Genomic DNA, 15784 nt, shown 5'->3' with positions numbered 1-15784 from the left:
AACAAAATCCATCCTTAAAGTAGAGCACAACAGTTACCTCCTCTTTTAGCCCCCCAACCCACAGAAAACCTGCATGGGTTGCATTCTAAGGTTTCTGGAAAAAGCTGCATGCTGCACGTGATGTGGTAATAGTGTTGTGGTATACATGATAATCACCATCACTGGAAGCTGGGTAGCAAACGCAGTTCTCAGAATGAGGCCTAAAGCTGTGTTACCCCCATTACAGCACAGCGTTTTCCCTTTGATAACCTAATGCATTAAAGAACCAGCAGAAAACTGTAGAGTACAGCAAAGTCCATTACACAACTAAACCCAGTGAGATACAGTTCAGTAATAGGTCCTGTGAAGGAAGGGGCTAAAGCTGCTTTTCATTATTGAAGTGTAAATACAGAATTTATTCTAGAGAGTCGATAGACCTGCCTGCGTTAAGACCCAGTTTCATAGCAAGAGGCATTTACACAAACATGAGAGTAAATATATGAGAGAGACAGTGTATGAAAGACAAACAAGTTTCTACCATTAGCTGTGATTTTTTTTTTTGTACATTATAGCCTGAAAGCTTTTCTTTCCTCTCCCTCCTTCCACGGTCCATCCTTCTTTTCTTTTCCTTCAAACAACCAACATCACACAAACTTGACTTGCATTTTTAAACACATTCTGCCGTCCTCCTAATTAATCCTCACCTCTACCTCCTTCACCTTCCAGCATTTTCTAAGATCACTCCTTCTGTTTAAGTTGCAGTTATTATCCAGCACAATCAGAATTATTCTACCAATAAAGCTTGCCCCTGCTGTACATAATACAGTATGGCTAGGTACAACCAGCAATTTCTTTCATACAGGTCACAACTGCTAGTATTTTAATGAGCACAGTGCAAAAAACATATTTAAAGGAATGGATCACCTAAGAAACAAGTGTTTGCTAATTTCCCCACAGAGAATGTTTACACCTTGCAACTAAATGCGTTTTGGTTGATCAGATTATGTTCAGATTTCACTCGACAGCATGAAAACTCAGCTGTAATACAATTAAGATGCACTGTAATTGGACCACGATCGGATTATACTAACTACATACTGGGGTGGTTAGAAATGCAGCTTAAACACAATCAATGACCATTTAAAATGGAATGCATTTTCTACAGCTGCATGAAATTATACAAGTGGTAACGTATCTAGCAAGTGAGAGGATGAACAAAGAAAACGCAGAATGGAGGATACGCAAGGCTGGAGTTATCCCCAAACCAAACGCCTCTGTCCCCTTTGGGCTGATGGAAGCATCTAACAGGTGGGAGAAATGAAAAAACATGGCCAAAAACTAAATCAAACCAAGTTGGGAAAAAAAAAAAAAAAACAACACAAAACAAAACAATAAAACATAGCCAGTCCACCAAGGGAATGAGCTCCATTACATGTGGGCATACACTGTTCTTCGGTGCTGTTGGTTGTGAACTGTTCTGTCATCTCAAAAACTGAGGATACGGATGGCATTTGACATACTAACAGAGACTTCCTTTTCTTCTGTTATTCTGCAAATTGAGCAGGATGTTGTGTTTTCAAGTGGTATTAAACTTGTACTGGAGAAGTTCTTGGGCGTTATAACCAGTCTTGACACACAGCATGAACACTGATTACAAAAGGCTTGTTTAATGTCCTTCACAGAAATCATGAAACTGTTCCACATGGCTTTTCACGGACATTTTCATTGCTGATCTGCTGCTACTCAAACTTTTTGAACAACAACAAAAAACATTTACTATTTATAATTTTAATTTCCATTAAAAGTACTTGTAGGCCTGTTTAATCTTTGTTTTGTCAGTGGGTGAAACTGCAGTGAATCGCTGGTACTAACAAGTGAGGAACAACGTTTACATAAACAACATGCGTGTTGATGTATTCTCATCTCGCGGCCCAAAAAAATCAGATCTTGTCTGTTCTTTTCTAGACGTTCTCTGTCAATAGCAGAGCTCAGGTGACACATTTTAGTGAAAAGTATAATTATAATCTTGCCAAATTATATCCAGATGTGATCCGCACATGCAACACATATTAATGCAAGGTGATAAAAAGTCAGTCTTAGTCAGTCAGCCAGGTCATGTTTGCTGTCTAAATATTAGAGTAAAACTATTAAGCTAATGCAATATGTCTCATCTGCAACAAAAAGCATCCTTGACTCGTTAGCAACATTAGCACCATTTCTCCAGTGCAAAACACCTTACACCAAACATGTCTTGTCTGTATGACTACATTTTTGGTGAACCATTCCTTTAATAGTGCGCCAACATCCTCACAGACAACGCCAAACACACTCCTTCTTCAATCAGACCAATCCAGTAACATATCAGGTGCATTTTAACACTGTTAGCCACATCACAACCAAAAGCCAAATAAACACTAGAGCCCATTTCCAGACTTTTGGCTGATAGATGAAATGTGGAGTTACTCATTCCACATAATTCCAAATAATTTAGTGAACCCATAATAATAAAATCAACAACTTTAATTGACCCAATGGTGGTTAATCATGGAGATTTTGTGACCCACTAACTGGACTAAATAAATATGTCTGGTTCTAACCAATCCTGCATTAACAGAAAGTTCAACTAATCAAAAGGTAAAAACATGTCAGATGGCGTCGGACACTAAACTCTGGGCTGCAAATAAATAGAAGACACAAGCATACACAAAGTCCAGTTTTATAACATGATTTTGGACATTAGCCAGTACCAAGGAATCAAAGGATAAAAACACCAAAAGCAACAGGTAAACAAAACATGCCTCTCGGCCTTTCAACCAGTTTCAACCTTCTAATTTACCCTTTGCAGCCAGTACAGAGCCTGTGCAGGACACAGTGTCCTGAACGAAACAGCATTTTGAGCATGTACCAAAAACAGCTTTTCTTGTTTCAACTCTGTCCAGTCACTTCCAATGAGAACCGTTTGCTCACTACTGTGTAAACAAAACCCCCAGGTGCTATTTACAAAGAAAGAAAACAAACACAAACAATATAAATAATTTAAACCTGTATATACATAAAAATCAGAAGGCAAAAGTGAGGTTTTACAAGTCAGCACTATTTTTTTTTTTTTTTACTTTTTCCATTCTTTTTCATTTCAATAAAAAAAAAAAAAAAAAACACTTGCTTTTCTTGCTCTTCGGTTAAGTCAATTCTTTTGTGTGTCTGTGACGAAACTAAGAGCTTTCGTACCTCTCTACCATTGTGATGTGTGTGGAGTTAGCATTCACGGCATTCATGCTACTAATGTACACACGCAACATATTTAGGTTTCTTTTTCCTCTTTAAAAAGCATATGATCTCAGCTAATTAAGGTAAAATGTTCATAATTGTATGCACTGTTGTATGATATGCTAGTCTACCTTTTGTTTATTCGTTTTTCTTTTTTAAATTATGCCATGACACTGTGAGGCTATTACGTGTCTCCAATGCAGACAGACATCCAGTGTTAAAAGCAGCATGCTGTATTGCATTAACTATGTGGCTTGTTTTCCAGGACACAGACTGAAGCCTGGTATAGCACTGAAAGAATTTATTTTATAGACATGACCCATCAGCAGTGCAGCTCAGCTCCAGGCTCAATCTGTGTACAGAAAAATGGTCCACTATCTGTATTTGAGTGAATTTGATCAATGTTAGCGTGATTTTACAGCAAAGCGGACACAGCTACTTGGTAGTATCGAGCCGCGTCAAATCAAAGACATATTTTTGCTCTTAACATGTTTTCCTAATGAAATTGTTCTGAACAAGAATGACTTAGTGATGAAATGTTGTTATTCAATTCCACAAGGCAAACAGCCCCTCCTCTTAGGTCCACCCCCTTTTCATAGACCAACCCCAGCATCACTCTCTAGCCAATCAGGGAGCTGCGTCTGGAAAGGTCCACATTGCTAGCGCTCAGGCCTCTACATTCTGATAGACCACTGTTCGCCTCCTGAAAACGCAACAGAAAAATACAAGAAGATTTCAGATTTAAAATGAGCAACAAAACACTGTGTACTGCACTGTAGGGTTGTAAATCTCTGATGCCACAATTATGATTCTTTAGGAAACAATTCAATAGATCACATAATCTGAAACAAACTGATTTGGTCTGATTATATTCTTTTGGTAAAAAAGAAACATTTTTCAAAATCTCAAATTTTATTGTGATTAAATTCAATTTGATTACATAGAAAAATAAACCAAGCTGTTACGTTTAAAAATAGTAATTTTTCTAATTTTGTGCACAACTTCTATTTATTCGCTGAATTTTAATATATTGGGAAAAAATAAAACAATAAAAATGTGTGTATAAAAAGGTGTCACCACTTCCAATATATTAAACGTTCCAAAAAAAGGGTGCTCTCTGTAGAGGGTGTCAACTTGTGTGTGTGTGATCTGTTTTTCTGCACACCTGTGAGGTCTCCTCTGCACTCTTGTTGAGGAAGTTCAGAGAACTTGCTCTCTTCATCCTTAAACACACATACACAGACCTTGTAGTCATTTCTACTAAACAAAATCAGACAGAGCTCATCTGCAATACTTTAACCCTGGTCTGTAATTTAGTCAGTCATTCTTAGTTACACTCTTCAGTAGTTCACCAGCCCTGATCTGTAGTGTTCCCTCACCCTGGGTTGCGTGGTTCCTGTGGGCCGCTTCCCTGCAGTTTCTTCACCAGCATCTCACTGCTGCGCCTCAGAGCATCTCTAATCTTCCCGAAGGAGCCGCTCCGACGCAGAGAGCCATTACCATCCTGCAGGGGGCAGTAAGGTAACATTATAATTCAAACTATGGGGAACCTCACTGCTTGTTCCTCCCAACACAGTCGTCAGCAGATAACTATCCAGCCTTTAAGAAAACAGCAGGTTCCACACTCTTCAGGTGAGCAGAGCTTTAGACATCTAGAACTGCACTGGGGGAGCACTGATTACAGTACCAGAAGCCAAATAAGTCTATTTGAGATGTGCTTTAATGCAAGTGTGGTGTATAAGCCTCCATTACTTAATTGCTATGTTACCCTAGTTCTTAACTCCTTTAGCTTTGACTCTCAAAATCTTCCCACAGTGCATGCATGTATAAAGTAAAGTCTGTGTATACTACAAGCAAACAGTAGATGTCCCAACCCCATTCCATTCAGCCTCATCTGCCTCAGAGTCCCCTCGTGGACCACCAGGACCATTCATGCCATCTCTGTTCTGCCGTCTGTCTCCGCCAGCAACGCCATCCTTCAATAACTCCACTACTTTACTCTGGTTAATTGCATCGATACCCTATACAGAAAGAATTGAGTTTTTTTTTTTTTTTTACAATCATCTACATGAAAAATTTTATGGATGTTACTGTTATTATTAGTAGTACTTGTATGACTGACTTAAAAAATGCTCAGATTAACATTACGCCGTTCTGGTGCATTACCTGTTTGCGATTCTTTGTAGCGCACTCTTCAAGAGTCTCAGCAGCTTCCAGCTTGCCCTGTCTGCGGTAAAGCGCCCCTAGGCTCTTCAGTGTGTTAGTGACTGTAGGACTGCACACAGCAGAAAGAGTAGCCATCAACATGCATGCAGTTTTTCATCTCATCCAACAGAAAAGAAACATTTCACTTCAGCTTTTGAATGATCCTGTGAGCATGACAGAATACCAATCAAGTGAAAACAGGTACTGATACATTAGAGTGGACTTTCTTTCTGAACTGCACTCACCTGTCTACTTTGCAGGCTTTGTACCAACTGCCATACTCGCCATAGGGACCAGAGTCCTTCTTCTTACCCTGTTACATCAACGAGAACAGACATAATCTCTGTCTACTTGATCTATTGCATAACATTAGTCACGTGGCAGAGGTCTGGAAAATTTAGTCAGCTTTAGTGCACAGGGTAGGAGTGTCTGTAGCACTGAGAGGCAACATCGCAAAGGTCCCCTCTTGATAAAGAAATTCAACATCAGAGCATGCTTTGCTCTTCTACTAGCAACACGTCTCCACTGTGCTGTCTGCACAATCTGCCCATTTTAACATCTGACTCTTCACAGACATATGCACCATTCTTGCAGGATGAGCTGCCGATAATACCAGCAGATGAGCACTAATATAGCAAAGCACTATACTTGATTTTAGCACGTGGACCACAAAAAGTATTTCTGTGTATACATCAGTGACATGGTTCAAACTTAAAACAATCAAATACAAAAGGGAAAAAAAAAACCCAGGTTTATTTTTCTGCAAAAAGCAAGAGTATGATAATTTATTCTAAGAATAGTTTATGATTTCACACAGTGATAAGGTAATAAAAAGGTTGTTTTTGCTCTTTTAACAAAGGCAACTGTAAAAGTAACTGGTGCTTGTATTCACTAGAAATTTCTGATCAAAGATTGCCCATATGAGTAATTAGCTTTAGCTGTAGCAGTGTGAAACAAATCAAACCAAGCAAAAAACATACGTGTCACATATGTCACCAAAATACAAACTGCCAACTTCTGCCAACAACCTAGGTGTGAGACATATCATATATAATACTTTATGGCTTCCCACAGGCATCAATTATCAATAATAAAAAAAAATTAACAGTAGAATATGAGCCCAATTCTGTCTCTCTCTTTTTTATTTTATATTCATTCATTCATTGCCCAGTACTAATGGTAACAGCCTCAATACGCTGGATGGACTGTGCACATACCTTACTCTCTTCTCTCTCCTCTGCATGCATCCAGATGGGCTTGTTGTCATCTTAAAAAAACAAAACAAAAAAACCACAAGCAACAAAATTGCTAGGTTGTGTTTCTTTGCTTTAATTTCAACCATACATCATACATTATTAGGTATAAATAAACTGAGCACATTAGTACACGAATGTAGAGTATATGAGAACGACAGCATAATAAACCATTATAAGCACAGAAGCTTTAGTCCTTTGTCCAAGACAAAGCCCGTGTTCTTACCACAATGAGATAATCATGTCAATTACATGTGAGATCTTTGCTGCTCACAAGTGTTCAATTGGCTTAAGGCTTGTCATGTGGCCAAAAGAATGTTTAAGCTTATCTTTGCGTTAAAGCAGACCAGATTAGACGCACAATCCTCCTGAGAACCACCACTGTACAGCATTTTCCAAATATTTCTTTCACTAGCCAATTTCTGTTGTAGTTGGAAAGCTGGAAACATCAGAATGCTTACTGTTTACAGAGCCAAACTGTTTCTCATGCGCACGGGTCAGGATCTCCTTGTACAAGGCCTCTGCATCCTTAAACTTGCCCTGTTTCAAGTAGCATGTTGCCTGGTAGAGCCAGGGAAAAAAAAAACGATTATGTACTTTCATTTATCAGTTTATCATCATATGTTGCATTTTTTAGTTAAAACGCAAATGTTTTATGCCATTTGTCAAAGAATATGCAAACATTATTTTGTATTGTGCTTTCATTTTATGAGACAGCCTAACCAAAACTCCAGGACCATGGCTGCGAAATACTGACGTACAATAAAGTTAAGACAAAAGTTTAAGCTTTCTAAACTGATTAAATCCTCTAATCTGGCTGTGAGGAGTTGTGGTTCTGCTCTTACCAGGTTGTTCTTGGTCTTTGCAACATTGGGGTCATCAGCCCCCAACTTGCTCTCATAAATCTCCAAGGCTCGACGGTAGTAGTATTCCACCTCCTCATACTTCCCCTGGTTCTGACACAGCAGTGCCAGGTTATTCAGCTGCTTAGCCACATCTGGGTGGTACTTTCCCAGAACCTGCAGATCACACAAGCACAAATAACCATTTTAGGTGGTCTAATGTCTCTAGGCACTGACAATATGCACTCTACAGCCAAAAGGCATTTTACCACAGCACTGTACACCTGAGGTAACACACAGATCTGACCTACACACCTTCTCCCTGATCTCCAGCGCCCTCTTGCAAAGAGGTTCAGCCTCCTTGTATTTGCCACGTTTGCCGTAGAGTACCGCCAGGTTGTTGAGGGTGGCAGCCACAGCAGGGTGGTCCTTCCCCAGGGTCTTCTCCCGTATAGCCAGAGCATCATTCAGAAGGTGAGCCGCCTCTTTGTACTTATTCTGATCCCTACAAAGCAAAGCATTTGTGGAATCCTTCAGCTCAACACAGAATGCTTCACAAATAGATTTAACATCTATGACCCAGCATTAATATTTAACAGCCATACAATGTTTTTACTGAAAGCATCACCCACATAGTCTGTGTGAGAGCAAGTCTACGCTTACACCAAGTAAATAGACATGTACACTTTATATTGGCCTACTGACAAATTATGGTGCCAATACCATAACATACACAGCATCAAATTCTGCTAGTGATGCAGTGATATTAAATCTCTTGGCTGAAACTAAAACCAAAATTCAAAACACATGGCCAAAAACTGAAACTGAAAACCAAATGTCAGTTTGCAATTTTTTGTACCAATACATTCAATATATGAATTTATATTAATACATTACATTAATTTACATTCATTTTCTTATTTATTTGGGTCTTTGAATAAAACTAGAAAATACAACCCCAATTCCAATGAAGTTGGGACGTTGTGTAAAACATAAATAAAAACAGAATAAGATGATTTGCAAATCCTTTTCAACCTATATTCAATTGAATACATTAAATATCTTGTCTTTGTAATGTTCAAAAGGATAAACTTTATTGTTTTTTTGCAAATATTCACTCATTTTGAATTTGATGCCTGCAACATGCTCCAAAGAAGTTGGGACAGGGGCATGTTTACCACTGTGTTACATCACCTTTCCTTTTAACAACACTCAGTAAGCGTTTGAGAACTAAGGACACTAATTGTTGAGGCTTTGTAGGTGGGATTCTTTTCCATTCTTGCTTGATGTACAACTTCAGTTGCTCAACAGTCCGGGGTCTCCGTTGTCGTATTTTGCACTTCATAACATTCATAACATAACATCCACACATTTTCAATGGGAGACAGGTCTGAACTGCAGGCAGGCCAGTCTAGTACCCACACTCTTTTACTACGAAGCCACGCTGTTGTAACACGTGCAGAATGTGGCTTGGCGTTGTCTTGCTGAAATAAGCAGGACGTCCCTGAAAAAGACGTTGCTTGGATGGCAGCATATGTTGCTCCAAAACCTGTATGTACCTTTCAGCATTAATGGTGCCTTCACAGATGTGCATGTTACCCATGTCATGGGCACTAACACACCCCCCACACCATCAGAGATGCTGGCTTTTGAACTTTGTGCTGATAACAATCCAGACAGTCCTTTGCCTCTTTGGCCCGGAGGACACAACGTCCATGATTTCCAAAAACAATTTGAAATGTGGACTCATCAGACCACAGGACACTTTTCCACTTTACATCAGTCCATTTCAGTTGAGCTCAGGCCCAGAGAAGCCCGCAGGGTTTCTGGGTGTTGTTGATATGTGGCTTTCGCTTTGCATGGCAGAGTTTTAACTTGCACTTGTAGATGGAGCGACGAACTGTGTTCACTGACAGTGGTTTTCTGAAGTGTTCCTGAGCCCATGTGGTTAATATCCATTACAGAATGATGTGGGTTTTTAATGCAGTGCTGCCTGAAGGATCGAAGGTCAGAGGCATTCAGTGTCGGTTTTCTGCCTTGCCGCTTACTTGCAGAGATTTCTCCAGATTCTCTGAATCCTTTGATGATATTATGGACTGTAGATGATGAAATCCCTAAATTCCTTGCATTTGCATGATGAGAAACGTTGTTCTTAAACTGTTGGACTATTTGCTCACGCAGTTGTTCACAAAGTGGTGAACCTCGCCCCATCCTTGCTTGTGAGCGACTGAGCCTTTCAGGGATGCTCCCTTTATACCCAGTCATGACACTCACCTGTTTCCAATGAACCTGTTCATCTGTGGAATGTTCCAAACAGGTGTTTTTTGAGCATTCCTCAACTTTCCCGGTCTTTTGTTACCCCTGTCCCAACTTCTTTGGAACGTGTTGCAGGCATCAAATTCAAAATGAGTGAATATTTTCAAGAAACAATAAAGTTTATCCATTTGAACATTAAATATCTTGTCTTTGTAATGTATTCAATTGAATATAGGTTGAAAAGGATTTGCAAATCATCGTATTCTGTTTTTATTTACGTTTTACACAACGTCCCAACTTCATTGGAATTGGGGTTGTATGACAGAAAATCAGTCTTTCTGTGTGACAATACTTAAAGTCACAGAGAATCGAGTTACAGCATACAGCAAGTTGCTGACACCACTTGAACAAGTCAGTGATGCCTGGTGTAGGAGAAGAAAGGAAAAAAGGATCTTTTAAATTTCTAATTCCCATAACCAAAGAAGCAATTCTGTAAAATATTGCCGATTTAATCTCTGAAAAACCTTGGAACATTTTTGGACAAAGTTGGTCAAAAGCTAAAAGTGACAACACTTTCGACTAAATTTATCATCTTAAAATTGCCATGTAGTTTGCTGACCTGTAGACAAGGGCGAGGATGTTGAGCATGGTGGCCACATCGGGGTGATCATGACCAGAGGTTTTCTCCAAGTCTTCAAGAGCCTGCTTGCAGAGTGGCACAGCCACCTCATATCGGCCCTGAGAGGCGTACTGAATCACCAGGTTGTGCAGAGTTCGGAGCCGGGCTGGGATCTCATAGCCTCCCTGCTGCGCTGCCACCTCACCACTTGGCTGGGCTGGACCAGATAGAGAGCAGAACAGGGTCAAAATCTGCATAACTAGCATGGATTATTGGAAATCTTTAGCTCTTTATTCACATAGGAAAGATCCCTGATGAGTCCCCTTTCTGAGACATGTCTGTCTGTTACTGTGTGTGTGTATGTATGGTTATCAGTGTTATCTAAACACAAGTCTGCATAGTTCATGTTTTCACTGTACAAATGCATCATGATGCATTGATCTGACTAAACATAAAAATTATGAAACTTTGCAAAAGAAATAATATTCAATGTAGTACAGGAAGCAAATTTCTTTGTCTTTTTTCTACTATTGTAAAAATAGTTCCTCTAGTCAGATATGAGTATTGATCATATTTCAACGTAAATAATTCTGAACAGTACCCAAATAATGGAAAAGAATCATATTTCAAATTGAAATAATTTATGGTTGCTGTCTTCCATTCCTCATTGACCCTGGCTCCAACTTGTGCAACCGGTTCTCATAAATATGAAGAGCTAAAATGCACAAATCAGCCTCCCTCTCTCACCTGGTCCCTGGTCATCATCATTGGGAAACAGGTCATCTAGGTTGTCTTTCTCCTTCTCTCCAGGCTTCTCCTCTGAAGGCGAGCCGTCATCATCAAATTTGCGGATCTGGTTCATGAACTCCAGGTGTTTCTTCTCCTCCTCCAGCTGTGCCACATTCTGCTCACTCTTCTGCAGCTTGTGTTGTGTATTGGCTAGCTCGTCTCGGAGCCACTGGTTCTCCTGGCACAGCCGCCGCACCTGTGCCCGCAGCTTCTGCTTCTCTGATTCCACAGCGCTCAGATGACCTGACAGAGCGATAATCACCTGCAGAGCACAGAGCCACTGAACTTCACCATTTCAGCTCAAAACACAGCTCACAAACTTTTCCAAAAACATTGACATTAAAGAAGAATATACATGTACACATAATTCACACATTCACATAACAAGCCAATTTTTCAACCTTGTCTTAGATACAAACCCTCTGACTTGACTGTTTATATTTATTTTTGTAAGTGATCCAATTTCTATCATTAGTACGATTACAACTCTGCCCTAAAAAGACCTGCATCAATGACATCACATGCATGATCCCAACAAGCACAATATATTGGTTGACCAGAGACAATAAGGAAAAAAAGAAGAAATTAATTTTAAGTGTTTATTATATACTGTTAAATATTGTTACAACATAAGCATGTTTTTTGTCTCGTGTGAACCAATTTAAAATTGTGTGAACTGAGTATAAGTACTGGGACAAATTAATTACTGAGGAGTCAGTACTGAGTGCTCAGGTGTTCTGTGTTACTTTAATTGTAAACACCTTTTAAAATAAATTTAAAAAAAAAAAAAGTGTTTTGTAGTCATAAAGGTGTAAAACACAACAACAATTAGATATTTGACTGACAGAAAAGAAAGCAGATCTGAACATGGCATTAAAGCAAATGCCAATCAAAACTATTGCAGAACTGGGCACTCCAAAAATAACGGCATGGAAGATTTTGAAAAAGAACCCCTTGAAGGTGTAAGCAATTTGTGATGGTCAGACCATCCAATTAAAACTATCAAAAAGCTCAGAGTTACTAGCAAAGAGGCTAGTTTCTACCAGGAGTGTGGTTACCTGTGCCTCCCCCAGGCCAAGCTCGATAGCCTCCAGGCTTTTACGGAGCAGCCCAGATTTTTCCTGAGCAGCAGGGGGCTGGGCGCAGTCCAGCAGAGAGTTGAGAAGCTGAGCGTGTTCCCCCCGCAGTGTTTCCAGACCCTGCATCACCGCCTTTGTGTTCAGTACAATTTCATCCTGAGTAAGCCGCTCCAGAGCCTCTTCTCGTGGGTACACCATGGTGGACATCGTCTGGGAATGGTCAGCGCTCAAACACAGACAGCTGCTTTAGGCAAGGGAAGAGAAGGAGAGGAGGAAACAAAGGAAGAATGCAGATGATCCTCACTGTAGCTTACTAGATTTACTCTGTTTTACATTTAATGGAACGCTTCGCAAAAAATATCAAATTCATACAATTTTTCCTTACGCCAAATGAAGTTGGTCAGCCAAGACATGTTTGGTCAGTCAACTTCAGACAGTAACCATGCCTTGGTTGACCGACTACATTTAATACAATAAGAAAATAGTTTTGTTGCCAGACAGTTACTTTAATGTGATCACTGAATACTGCACAAATGACCTGATCTTATATTAGAGCGTCAGAATATGATATTTTTCCGTTTGGAGACATGAATATTTCCTAGTACAAAGTTCAAGACTGGATCCGGTTGTCCTCTGGGCAGCATCATTTCAAAATTAAATCAAAGGCTCACTCTCTAATAGCCATAATGAAATTCTGGGTCCATACGCAGAGAGCCTGACAGTGGGCGTGCCACTTTCAGATGTAATCATGTCTAACGTAAAATGTCAAAATGACTGATTCCAGATCCGCTTTCAGGGTTTCAAACTTCATTACTGCATGTCAGGAGGACTCCATTAGCGACTCTCCTACATTACCATCAGTCTCCTCTGATGGATTATTGCCCTTGAGTGCTCACAGTGCCTTTTCCAACACCTGAAAAAGCCACTCAGCAAATCTGTGACCTCTTGGTCAGCATTCATAACACGGCCGGACTCAGAACACTAGAGCTTCTAGCTCACACACACACACAAAAAAAAACTGGTGAAATACAACCTCCCGAACACACAAACACGAATGTGTTGGTGGCCAGCTCAGAGGCTGTATTAGTCAGCCTGCTGTTTATGCAGTGGGCCAATTTTTTAAAACACAACATTTACACTCATCTAAGTCTAAAGATGATATTGCAAGTTCAATGACTCCGATTTAATCATCTACTCTAAGAAAACACATGTTCATGTTACTCATTCCGTACATTCAGTCTACGTACTATGGATATGTGTATTCTGTGTTGTCATTTGTGGCTCTATTATTTATAATGCACTGTCCAATTTTGTCCACCAATACAAATTACTTTACGCTTTGGAAATAAAAAGTGCGAATGTCAACACAGGGCATTAAGACACGGTGTCAGCAAGAACAGGCCAGCCACAACCACACAGGGGTATTATAGGGGAGAAATCTGTTATTTTAAACACTGTCCTTCTGCAAGAAGCTTCTTCTGAACAGTTCTGTAAAACGTGAGATTTTGAGAATCCGGACCCCTGGATGACTGAAAGGAGTCATGGGCACCTGAGCTTCCCTTTTTGTCCATCAGGTGGCGCCCTGTGACAGGCCACCCCCTCCCACCCTCATCCTGTGTATTCACTGCAATGCAGCAAGAGGAGGGAGCCTGTTACTTCCATCAGAAGGAACAGGACGCTGAACAGCAAGCAAACAGTGCATCATACGCCACCGTACAATCCCCAACCTTAAGCTTTGGGCTTTTGAGCAGCGCTGACTCACAGCAAATGGAAACCTGAGGGGGGAATGTAGGTTATGCAATTAGCTACAGCGGATCAATGAAGGTGACCGATCAGGCTTTGAGGTTATACAGCTTCCATAGAGAAGCCATTCAGCTGAAAGGCGGTGTGGACTTCACTGTGGTTGAGGCCTCGGAATGACAGGGTGTATTTATAACAGGTTTTTTAAGATCAAACAAGTTTACCAGTCCAAAAACAAGACCAGTCATCACCACTTTTACTGCGGTTTAACTTGCATGGTCAGATCTCAGTTCCAAAACAAGCAGCACCACATGTGAATGGCGCATCACGAAATCAGCTTAACCTCTAGCAACCATTAGTTTGGTCTCGGTCTCGTTTCAGGAATAACGTAGCAACCAATTGTCAAATCTCAAAGCTGCCTCAAACGCTAAAGACCCGGCGAGGCTGAAGCTGGCTCCGTATTCGGCAGCTTCTTCTTCGAATTCTTCCGTTCCACCTTAAATGGTGTAGCGGTTACATTCTGACGCCTGGGGCCAGAATGTAACTGCCGCGCTATTTAAGGTGGAACGGGAAAATTCGAACAAGAAGCTGACCTCAGCTTCGTAAAGACCGGGCCACTTTCAAGCTACTGTTTTTAGCCTAGCTACAAGCTAGCTTAACGTTAGCTTTCTCCAGACAGTTTGGACAAAAGCCCGACCGGGATGCCCTGCTTGCATCACTGCCAGTCATTCTGCGATGCACGGGAGATAAACACGAAGAAAACATCTTAGTCTGGCTTAAAACGTGACTACGGAAAACGCGAAAAGCTCAAATGAGCTAAACTATATGACAATAACGTTAACGTTACACAGTCGGGTCAACTTCGTTAGGGTTACAGCATTTCGTTAACGTTATCGTATTTACCTTCTTCGCTGACACGGATAATTCTGCTTGCGTCCAAGTGTGTGTCGATACTTTCTTCGTCTCCTTTTTTAAAACCCGAGGCGAAAATTAATTTAAATCTTCCAGACTCGATGGCAGCAGAAGGTTAAACGTTTTCGAGGTGAAAGAAAATAAAGTCCGACTGAAGCATCGTAACCTAGCTAAGCAGCAGGCTAAGCGATAACGGCTAACGGACGGACCGCTCGTCCGCTGGCAAAATGCATCCGACTACACAGCGCCGGTTAGTTTGGGACGCAGAAAGTCAGTCAGTATCATCTCGGACTTCATCCATCCATCATCGCTCGATTTCCGATGTTTGCTGCACGCTCCAGAATCTTCTCGCTGCCGTGAGAGTGACTTGCCAGAGCGATATCTGCCGTCTATGTGCATATATATGACCGCCAAGGACGGCAGAGGGAGCATGCGCGTACTGGCTGTGCTCCAATATGCGGTTCTGTGTTACAAGCCAGAACGTTCATCTAGTGAAATTTGTGCACTAGCTAAGCGCTCTTTTTAGACTACAAGTAAGCATATTGGAACGCGGCCACAACGTTTAGTTAAAGGGGAATTTCACTGATTTTTCCAAATTTCTGCATAATTTAGATGTTTAGATGTAAACAGAGTCATTCACAGTCGTTTGGTGTGAAATGGTTCGTTGTATAGAAACTTCCAGCCTCTGATTTCTTTATAGTGGAAGCGATACGAACCAGGGGTCGTGATTTTTACAACGCAAATATAGCAATTTTATTTAACTACTATCCAAATGTATTTATTTACTACCAAATAAGCTTTTAGAGGCATTAAACTCCTCATACGTATAGCACCTATCACCAC

At 40.6% G+C, this 15784-nt stretch overlaps 1 protein-coding gene across 2 annotated transcripts; it reads right to left on the bottom strand.

The window, feature by feature from the left end:
* Positions 1 to 445: 445 nt before the first annotated feature.
* LOC108440270 (kinesin light chain 2) lies at positions 446 to 15358 on the bottom strand. Of its 2 annotated transcripts, none has more exons than XM_017719060.2 (14): positions 14933 to 15358; positions 12269 to 12533; positions 11169 to 11472; positions 10422 to 10638; positions 7862 to 8051; positions 7550 to 7723; positions 7166 to 7265; positions 6669 to 6718; positions 5697 to 5764; positions 5413 to 5521; positions 5121 to 5267; positions 4626 to 4750; positions 4412 to 4469; positions 446 to 3949 (listed from the first exon to the last, which is right to left on the bottom strand). In XM_017719060.2, exons 2-14 carry the CDS (start codon positions 12494 to 12496, stop codon positions 3866 to 3868), a joined length of 1854 nt encoding a protein of 617 aa, XP_017574549.1. In that variant the 5' UTR covers positions 12497 to 12533; positions 14933 to 15358; the 3' UTR covers positions 446 to 3865. The 2 variants fall into 2 exon arrangements, with proteins under 2 accessions (XP_017574549.1, XP_017574548.1); XM_017719059.2 differs by having other exon boundaries at positions 12269 to 12530.
* Between the last annotated feature and the right edge of the window lie 426 nt (positions 15359 to 15784).

The sequence above is a fragment of the Pygocentrus nattereri genome, chromosome 2, assembly GCF_015220715.1.
Source record: "Pygocentrus nattereri isolate fPygNat1 chromosome 2, fPygNat1.pri, whole genome shotgun sequence".
Lineage (NCBI taxonomy): Eukaryota > Metazoa > Chordata > Actinopteri > Characiformes > Serrasalmidae > Pygocentrus > Pygocentrus nattereri.
Note: the sequence above shows the minus strand (reverse complement) of the source record. Positions and strands in the feature narration are given on the sequence as shown.

Coding starts and splice junctions, on each gene's coding strand:
- LOC108440270 (XM_017719060.2), bottom strand. CDS start 12,496: ATGTCCACCATGGTGTACCCACGAGAAGAGGCTCTGGAGCGGCTTACT. Junction 7,724..7,861: donor CGCTGGAGATCAGGGAGAAG/GTGTGTAGGTCA, acceptor TGTGATCTGCAG/GTTCTGGGAAAGTACCACCC. Junction 6,719..7,165: donor ACAGTTTGGCTCTGTAAACA/GTAAGCATTCTG, acceptor TGTTTTTTTAAG/ATGACAACAAGCCCATCTGG.